Source organism: Lipotes vexillifer, unplaced genomic scaffold (genome assembly GCF_000442215.2).
Source record: "Lipotes vexillifer unplaced genomic scaffold, Lipotes_vexillifer_v1.1 scaffold689, whole genome shotgun sequence".
Classification (NCBI taxonomy): domain Eukaryota; kingdom Metazoa; phylum Chordata; class Mammalia; order Artiodactyla; family Lipotidae; genus Lipotes; species Lipotes vexillifer.
This window is the reverse complement of record NW_006772359.1, coordinates 1,470,493-1,481,028: the sequence shown is the minus strand read 5'-3', so window position 1 is coordinate 1,481,028 and position 10,536 is coordinate 1,470,493. Positions and strand designations below refer to the sequence as shown.

The 10,536-nt window shown below is 39.0% G+C and overlaps 1 protein-coding gene across 1 annotated transcript in view; it reads right to left on the bottom strand.

The window, feature by feature from the left end:
• Nucleotides 1-2,578: 2,578 nt before the first annotated feature.
• The window catches only part of SCAF4 (SR-related CTD associated factor 4), a 189,662-nt gene continuing 181,704 nt past the window's right edge, over nt 2,579-10,536 (bottom strand). Inside the window, 1 exon segment of the mRNA XM_007447430.1 lies at nt 2,579-3,483. Within this exon segment, the coding sequence (XP_007447492.1) occupies nt 2,579-3,483 (905 nt within the window).

Here is a 10,536-nt window from a genome sequence, read left to right as displayed (position 1 = left end):
TGTATTTTGAGCCTATTAAAGTATCTAAATTGAAATTCTACATTAGCTCTGATACTCATACACAGAGCTTGAATGGAACAGATTTAGTAATATGTTGATGGGTATTAACTTTCATAGAGCTCTTTTTTGAAAGTGTTTTAAATGAGATCAGAATGTTTAAAATGTTAGCAACTGGTACAGTTAGCTAAGACTAAGCTGAACTTCAATCTCAGACAAATAGTCTCTCCTTTGTTAGCTTTAGGGAAACTAAAGTGGTACCTTTATTTTAAAAAGTAGATGTTACAGTTTAAGAGAGCCCTTGGATAACTTTCAGTGAAATTGTGAATGGCAAGTTAGTTAGAGCTTCAGGTAGCTGAGAAGACTTACCTACCTGTCAAATAGCACATACTCCATTTTTGTAGAACTGTGAACGTTTAGTTTATAATAAAAGTAGAGGTTGGCACAATCTGCTTTCAGATGAGCTCCTTAAAGAAATACATTATGCCACTGTAAGGTGGAAGCAAAGAAATGTTTGATTGTGGGTTCTGTTTGTTTAAATACAAGAACTGACATACCCAGTTAGTGAATTCAAGTCTGTTTCTCTTAATGGAAATATGTACCTGTAAGAGGATGCTTGTAAGTGTCAGTCTAACTAACTCAGGTTTGACGGTGGGTTGTAATATTATTACTTCTGATAGGGAAGCCAGATAAGCAACAGTTTTGGTTGGTCATAAATTATATGATGGACTTTATCAAGCGAAGATCACTTAGGAGAGGAAAAGCTAATTTAGAGTAAGAATTTGTAGTGTGTGTGTGTTTTCAAAGTTTTAAATTGGTGATAACAGTATGCTCACAATAATGGTTACAACTACCATCAGGTAGGGAATTTAAAAACAAACACTAACAGATTTCATAATGTACAGTTTTGTTACGTAAACGGGATAAGACTCAAATACAGGACTTGCTTGTGTCCTTTAAAGCCTCAAGTGTAATTACTACCACGTGGTACTTTTGGGGTTTTGTCATGTGCAAATAGGGTGACCTTAATACTTTTCAATTGGAAATACAGGACTGCGAGTCCTTGAAATCTGAACACTAATCAATCAATAAGGTGTATTTTTATTTCCAAAAGCAGTTTCAGCTGAGACTTTTAAACTTCCCAGTGGGCCAACATAAAACTGAGGATAAATTTTATAACTCAAATCTGCATATATGGAACCGGATTTTCTCTTACTTTCCAAAGGCAGGAACTCAAGAACACTGCCCTAGATAAATACATTTCCCCCCATCAAAACAAAGGTCTTGCTGCAGAAAATTCAAAACCAAGGTAATAAAGCAGCTTCGCCTGGGGATGAGGGCAAAGGAAAAAAGTTATGTTACGCACACTGAAACTAGGACAGTTTAAAAATGTGATTTAAGAAGAAAAAAGCTTCAAGGCCGAAAGTACAAGGATTATGTTAACGGTCTTTTCCTTGGCACTAGGTAAGCAGCTTTATGTAACTGCTTTTCTGTACTGTTTCAGGTATAGGTTTGATGTGGCTTTGGATGTCTTCATGTAATAGCTCTTGGATAACCTACAACTATTTTTCCTAGTTAACCCAACAATTTTAAGGAAAAGAGAGAAAGTACTTTGTAAGTGGCAAAAAGTTCAGTTTACCTCTGCCCAGCAGGGGACTTTAAAAAATGGTAAAGAAAGGCAACAGGCGAGGCTTGTAGAAACAATAGGTTGCATTTAAGTCCTTAAACAGGTAAGACCATAAGCTTTTAGGTTGCAAATACTAACCTTGATTTCTTTCACCCTTTTGAAAAATTTAATGGGATGGTTAAGAAAGACCCCCAACCTTCTTTCCAAATAAGTAACACCCAGGCAATCAGATAATTTATAGTTACAGCGGGGAATGCTGGGGTCCAGGTTTCCCCCAGCGAAAAAAGTTTTTACAATTATTTAGGGCAACATTTACCACAAAGCCAATGGCAAAAAAAGAAGACCTTGACTGAATTCCAAAACAAGCTTTTCAGTTAACATTAAAACCACTAACCTTTGCCTTATGATTGAAATGCTAAAAATAAAAAACATTACAAATGAAGTGTTTGAGACTAACTACATAAAGATGTCTATTTCCATCAAATATACAAGTCTAATTTAGACTCCAACACAGTATTAACAGTTCAAACTTTGATGGTGAACAATCCTTTTCCACCTTAATGCAGTGTAGGAAGAATAGCACACATTAAAGTTTGTTACGAAAATAGAGTTTATTAAAAACATCCCTATTGTTTTTGAGGAGCTTTCACCGTTACCTTGTCTTAAATTAAAAAAAAAAAATAGAGAGCACTTCTAATTACGATTTGTAAACTTTTTAAAGTCAAAACTTTTAAAAAGTTACAGCAAAAAGGGTAATATTTATTCATATTTTCAGTATTTTTTGTTATTTTGTGGCTATTTTTAAATAGAAGGGAAGCAATCAAATTGCTTACAATTCCCCACCAACTACTGCGGGGCTGTGATATAGCAGGAGCAAGTATAATACAGCATCTGTACACTTCAAGCTCTACACTCCAGGAAGTGTCACTGTCACATGTGGACAAATTCCAGTCTCTAACGAGGAGCCTCGGCTGCTGAGCCAGAATCCTTTTCAGGTTCAACGGATGAGGTAGCCTCAGCAGGTAACTCTTCAGAAGGTTTTACAACTGCAGACTCAGACTCCCCCTTATCAAGTTCTGAAACAGTGTCTACATTTCCCACTTGGCTAACGGGAGGTTCAACGGTTTTGTTACCGCCTGCCCTGTCTGTCACCTCAGGCTTCTCCTTGCCTCGGTTTTCCTCCTTCTCTCTACGAGACTCTCTATCTCTAGAATCTCTCTCTCTGTCTCGATGCCCACTAGAGCGTCTATTCCTCTCTTCCAAGTCTCTGTGCCTGTCCCGGTCAGGGCTCCTTCTTCCCCACTCTCTCCTTTCACGATTACTATTCTCTCTATCATCATTACGGTTCCCATACCGTTCCCGGTCATTTTCCACCCTATTTCCAAAAGATCTTCTTCCAAACCTTTCTTGGTCTCTACCTGAAGTGAACTGCTGCCTGTTATCGTTTCTAAACGGCTGTGGCTGCGTCGGCGGCGGCTGCGGTGGCTGTGTCGGTGGCTGTTGCTGCGCCTGCGGTGCTGGTGGCGGCTGCTGCTGCTGCTGCGGCGGCTGCCTTCCGTCTCTGTCCTCGGGACCCCCTGGGCCTGGACCTGGGCCCCCGAGCCCTGGCACTCCACCGGGCCGGACAAAGGGGCCGTGGGGAGGAAAGGGACCTTTCATTCCATGAGGCGGAGGCATCCCGAAGCCCCCGGGGCCTGGTGGCGGACCTCTATGCATCATATGCGGAGGCATGGGACGAGGTGGCATCAAAGGCATTCCTGGCGGGCGCTGGAGTGGGATTAGGCCAGGTCGGGCACCAAGAAGACCAGTGGATGGGGCTTGGAGCCCAATTACAGGGCCAGGTGCAACTCCTTGAGTACCTGTAACGCAATAAAAATTAAAGTGTAAATAAAATAACATAGAAGACAGCATGTTCTATTTCCAATTATTTCCTGTGGAGCTTGAAACAAAATGAAATTCAACCCAAAACCTTCAAATTTCATACTGTTTGCCTGTCTACCTAGCAGAAAAATGTGACGGCCCAGTAACAACGCAGGGCAAGCATTCCTGGAGATATACTATGTATACACATCTACCTAATATAGGTACAGGTCAAAATAAGCTGCAAAAAGAAATTGTAATATACCAAATTTTGGAAAGAGTATGTCAGAAACTCCTTCTATAGCCTTGACTAGTAGCTGTTTACCACTCAAAATACTTGAGAAAACACATGTGCGCTGAGATAAAAGAACTAATGAGATAAAGAACTGAACTATTTGACCCAACTGAAGGTTATTTCAGGTGTACTCTTAGAAGAAAACTTCTTCCTCTAAGTCTTAATTTGACTTTTTACTAGGAACATATGGGGTCAATGACCCAGAAAAATCCAGTGAAGAGGGAGGTTTCTTTGATTCTATGTCATTAAAATGCTTTGTGCAGTTATTATGCATAAGCATTACTTTAATGTTTATAAAATAAAGATCCATACACAAACGTAGAGTTTATTTTTACAAGTCCCTCCTCAAAGCACAGCATAACGTGTAAACTGCTATGCCGAAATGACTGCTGAACAATGCTGAGTGCCCAGTCACCTTCTATTCACTTTCCCAAAGGTGGCAAAACGGATAAAGTTAGTGCTGCTGCTGAAAGTGACAATGACTTTATTTCCCATTTACAGGGGTGTGCTTATGCTTTAAGAATCAAATTCAACCCATCATTTATAATACCATGGAAAAGGAGGATCTGTTGTGGTTCACAACTTAACAGGTATCGTGGTCTCTCTCAATTTATTTCTCTGCAAATATAAACATCACAAGGCAAATACTATGACCAACAAGAGTTATTCTAATAAAGGGAAATGTTCCTTATATTGTCAGAATATGCCATTTACCCATGTACTACAGAAATGCCTTTGAGCAAGTTGTGCGTTATGACCATCAACAGGCAATGGTGAGAAAAATGCTTGCGTGACACTAACAGAAAAACCACCAGAGAGCAAACCCAATACTTCCTCATCTTTTTGTCCCCAGCATCATATTATTTTATGTTTACAGTTTCAATCACTTCCACTCACTTTAGCAAACATTTAACAAGTCCTATTTGCTCCTAGATTTTCTGTATAAACAATACTAATGATAGACAAGAATTTCTACTTCAGTTTTTGTTCCTCAGGACATATGGTCCAATACTATTCTGTCAGACTTAGGCACCCAATAGAGTAGACTGGAAAATGTATGTGCACCAGTTTATAACTCTTAACATGAAGCCTCACCACTTTGGTATTTACTTAAACAGAGTACCTTCTTTTAAATGCTTAAAGACAAATACATTCAGTGAAAAAGATCTCACATAGGAGCAACCTTGGACACATGCCTCAGAAATGGGGATAATAATACCTGCCTCTTGTTGAGATTAAATGGGATAAAGTACATAAGCATGAGCTCAGAGTTTGGCACACAGTTAAGTGCTGAAATTATTATTCTACACATCTATTTTGACAGATGATAAGTATCCTAACACTGAATATTTCACTTTGCAAAAACACATTTTTCTTTTCTGATCATTAAGATCTTACTGGCCTCTCCGGGTCCCCCAATATCCATCACTGTTTAGAGTCAAGCACTTTGGTAACAGAAAAAATTATGCTTCCATATGTCAGGCCTAAAGTTGAGAAATGCTAATTACCATAGTGAAAAGCCAGAAATGATGAATTGGATGAACAAGGCCAAGACCCCATAGACTCTTTACACTCTCCTTAGGAAATCCCAGACAATGAACATATTACAGAGCTTATACTATTATCTCAGACTGATATAAAATTCACGGCAAACTAACATTCTTCATATCATTTAGTGAACATATACTGAGTATATACCATACAGGGGACAACAAGGCACCTAAGATATGTCCTTGCTCCCACCTTTTAAAGAAATCGTAGAGCCGTAACATTTGTGGACTTTAACTCAAAACAAGCAACATAAAATGTGGCGCACCCATGTACAGCCTCCTTCAATAGAGTCATCATATAGAGAAGCACTTCAACAAGTCGAACTTTACTTTCCCACCAGCTTTACTCAAGGATGAAACCGTAAATGTTTACTCTGTTAAAGACTTGTTGTGGCACATTCAAGTACATAACTATATGCTCAAGGGGCCAATAGCAAGTTTTAAATAACACTAGAAAAATGAGGGAGGGGTTCAAAGCATCTTATTGTAACAAAAGAATTAAGTTCAGATGAACCTTTAAGAGGAAACAGACCTTTGCAGGACAATGGGAAGGTCCTACTCCTGATTTCCCCATGATGGCTTCCTCAGCTACCAATCTGACAGCTACCAAAGGAAGCAAGGCCAACCTCAATCTTGTACAGAAGAGAGCAAATGGGCAATGATTCTTTATAAAATATAAACCAATCTCTGTCAACACATCTCTAAGTTTTTTATAACATGCATTTGAGGGTACATACAGGTTCATTTAACAGGGTTAACTTTTACAGTACTCATATATTTAAAACTCCTACAAAGCACATTTTTTATAAAGAGAAAAACATAGCCTAATTCATCTATTCCATATATGTGGATATTTGTATTTGGGATTTACTTAAAATATTATTCAAATTCTTTCCCTCTTTTGTAAATAAGCTGATTTCCTTTTAACCCTTTACGGACCAACAAAGTTTACAGGTTCCCCCAACAGAATTCCCATAGCTCCAAATGTTGGCCTTCAGGGCACAGAAGTGGTGGAATTAGATATTTTTTTCTGTTCTGTTTTGCAGTGAACAATAAAGTACTGCTTTTATAATAACAGTTATATTTAATTAAAAAATATATCAGGTGGCATAAGCCCTTGGTAGGCATAAGAGCTGAATTTCATTTTTATTTTTATCAGGAAAGCTGTCATGATGCATATACCAATGGAATACACAGTGAGTTACCCAAGTCTAAAGGACATTCAAAGCAATTATTCATTTTGTTTAGAAGTATGACGTGAAATACCTGACAAGTTTTCTAGAGTTAAAAACTTTAAAAGATTCATTTATTCATACATATGTTGAACATCTAAGCTTTACATTATTAACATATTTAATGTGCTGGGGATATAAAGATTAAAATAAATAATAATCTTTTCCTTCAAACAGGACATAACCTAGTAGAAACAGACAAATGTCAATTGCTATAGGAGACGGCACACACTATTATGGTGACAAACGTGGAACTGACGAAGTCAGTGTGTGTGAATCTGAGCAGGAGTCCCAGGGGAATGCCTGAATTGGGTCCCAAAGGAAAGGAAGAACATTCAAGGCCAATTTAAGGAAGAACATTATGATTAAAGAGAACAGCGGCTTCTGGAAAGGCCTATTATATTATTAGCAAAGCGAAGCAGTGAAGCGTGTTGTTCTGAGAATTGCAACAGAATGTCTTTTGATGAAAATCAAGGAGAGAAAAGATGAGGTTTATTACTGAAGCAGCAAGAAAGAATCTGTATGAATACAGATTGCTATCAATTAAAAAAGAAAAAAATGAGGTTTGTGAGGCTGAACAGTTAGGCCGGGGCAATCCAGGTCTTATATGCCATGAAAAGGAACCTGGACTCTGATCTAGAGTGGTGGGAAAACCACGGAGAAATTTTTAGCAGGGATGATCCTCATGTTCATTTCTGAAAGACCCCTCCAGCAAACAGTATACAGGAAAGCAAGGAGGCAGAGGACACTGAAGAGTAGTTAGGCTCTTATTCCAAGAATCTAGGGAAGAGAGGTGAGAGACAACTGAACGAGGTGCAAGAGATGAAGAACAGATTTAAGCCCTTTAGTAGGCAGGACTGGCAGAATATGAGATGGAGGAACATAGCTGCTTCGAATGAGTGGGTGGATGAAGGCATCAACTCAATGCAGGAATTTAGAAAGAGAAACAATTTTTGGAGACAGACAACAAATTTCACATGTTAATACTGAGAGTTGGAGGGGCCTAGGCTACACCTGGTGGAAATGTGCTGAAGTGACTGATTAAATGTACAGAGCTCAGAAGAACCATGGTGTTAACTTATCCAGAACGTGGATGAAACAAAAGAGGGAAGAGTTCAGACCTGGGGAAACTCACACTATAGACAGAAGACTCCAAATTTCCTAATACAGCAAGATTTTAAGGCAGACCAAAAAAGTGACAGCCCCAAATGTCTCTATTTAAATTCAAGAAGTATAAGAAATACACTGAAGTTTAAATAACCAAGGCTATTTCCTATGATGAATCAAAAAAACCCACTTTCACAATTAAAAAGTAAAATTCAAGATTAAAGGGGCGGTGCCAGTGCTTTCTATAGCAAACACGTTGGTAATTATGGGAAATAAAGAACAGGTATGTTAAAAGATTAAAGGGGTGGTGAAGGAGAAGGCTGATACCATGACTGGAGACCAGTGTGGACCTTGCAATGTCAGGAGAATGTTAGTTGAACACTTTCATGGAGGATGTAAATGTAAGTTGGATCTTTCACACACAAAAAAAGGAAGGGCAGAGAGAACATCTGAAAAGGGAGATCAGTAGAAAGGGCGGTTCTTCTACCTCTTCGCCGCCCATCATCCCGTCTTCCATCCTACCACAGCCAACGCCTGTAGGAAGTCCTGGACCTTTCATTACAAGTAACTTTATCACTTCTGAATTCTCATTTTCAAGTACCCCTCTCTCTGACCCTCTTTCCCAAAACAACCTTCAATCCCACGAGGATCAAGTCCCCGATGCCCTTCACGTCTTTACTTTCCTCCTTACCTGTCTTGGAGTCCACGGTTCTCCCTTACCATGCTTCCTGGAAAAACCTCAACACTGGTTTTAAATGCAACTCTTCTACCTAACCTGCACCTGAATATGGCTGGGCACCACCTCCAACATGCTGACTCGTCTCATTTTATTTATAACTACAACCACAAATGCTCCCTTAATCCTGGCCAGCAATTCTAATTTCCCTAGTCAATTCACATTCTTATGTTTCTAGATATCTATTTCACATGTTCCTGTTTCTCCTTAATCCTGTCTATTCTTAGCTGGTTTTATATAGCTTCTGGGAGGTAAAATTCACATAGCCTACAATTCACCCACATAAAGGGTGTAATTCAATGTTTTTTTAATATATTGAGTTGGGCAACCATCGAAATAAATTTTAGAACATTTTCATCATCTCAAAAGAAACCCTGTACCCATTAACCATCATTTCCTGTTTCCCCCAACTCCATCCCAACCCCCAGGCAACCATACATTTTATTTTCTGTCTCTATGGACTTGCCTATTCTGGACATTTCATAAATGTGGAATCATACAATATGTGACCCTTTGTGACTGGCTTCTTTCACTTAGCATATCTTTTCAAGGCCCATCCACGTTGTAGCATGTATAAGTACTTCATTTCTTTTCATTATCAAGTATTGTTAAATGGAAATAACACATTTTATTTATCCTAATTGGTATATATATTTTTAAAAAGGCATTTAGAAAGACTTTTTTAATCCACCTACTACCACCAAATCTACCCATTTACCTGCACCTGTATCCATATTACTCCTTCCATCTGTCAACATCTGTGCCCCACGTTCGAACTCTGAATCCATACCCTCACCTACATAATCTCAACCTAGAAAATCTCTCTTATTTCTTGCAACAAAAATTTCCCCTCTACTGGGTTTTCCAATAATGAACATGCTAGACTTGTCTTTTAGAAATAAACACGAAAGAACTGCCCTCACCTTATATCTCCCTTCAGCTCACCCCCGTTTCACTGTTCCCCTATATAGCACATCTCCTCAGAGAGATGTCCAAAACCATTGTATCCATTTCTTGTATCTCTCATTCTCTCCTGACCCTATCTATATATACTTACATAGGCTTTTGAACCCATCACTCCAATAAAACATTTCTCAAGGTCATCCAGAAGCCTTCATTTTGATAAATCCCGTTAGCAAGTCTCAGCACTCTTCTTTGACCCAAAAATGTCATCTGATAGTTGATCTCTCCCTCCTTCCTAGGAACCTTCTTTACTGGGCTTCCGGAATACCTTCCTCTACTTTTGCTTCCTAGCCCTCTAGCTGCACCTTCTCCGTATCCTTTGCTGGATGGAATAGTAGAGGACAGTGGTTAAAGAGCACAGGTGTTGGAATAAGGGTAACTTGAATTCTAGGTGCTGCCACATGGAGGTGTGACCTTGGGCATGTCACTTCATCTCTTTAAGCCTCCGACACCCATCTACAAAATGGGGATAACTGTGTTGACTTCAAAGAACTGTAAGGCTTAAATGACTGATATATATACAAACTCCTTAGAAAAGTTCCCATCATGTCTTAGTTCTCCGTATCGTATCTTCAACTGCTAAATGCTGACGTTTTCCTGGGCTCATCCCTCTCACTACATTCCCTCCCTAGGTAATCTCGCAGACTCTGGTGGCTGTAAATATTATTTATATTTGCTGACTACACCAGAATTTACATCTTTAGACTTTATTTACCAGTTGTTTAGTTGTCATCTGCACCTGAATGTCAAAGTTAAAACATCCAACATTTAACTTGACATCCTCATCCTAAACCCACTCCTCTTTGAGATTTCCCCATCTGAGGAATGAAAATTACACTCAACTAAATTGCTCAGGTCAAAAACATAGTTGTTCTTGACTCCTTTCTCTCACATATATAATAAGGCCATTCTGAAGGCTGTATCTTCAAAATAAGTTCAGAATCCAAATGCTTGTTACCTCTGCTGTGCCATCCTAGTGCAAGCTGTTAGCACTCTAATCTCATCTACTCCAATGGTATCCAAACCAGTCTCCTCTTTCCACTCTTACCAATTCCTGTAGTTTGCTTTCTATAGAACAGCCATCCATAATCCTTTGAAAAATGGAAACCAGATTTAAAGTGTTTAAGACCTATACTTCTTGTTGTACTCTGACTGGCCCCTGACAACCA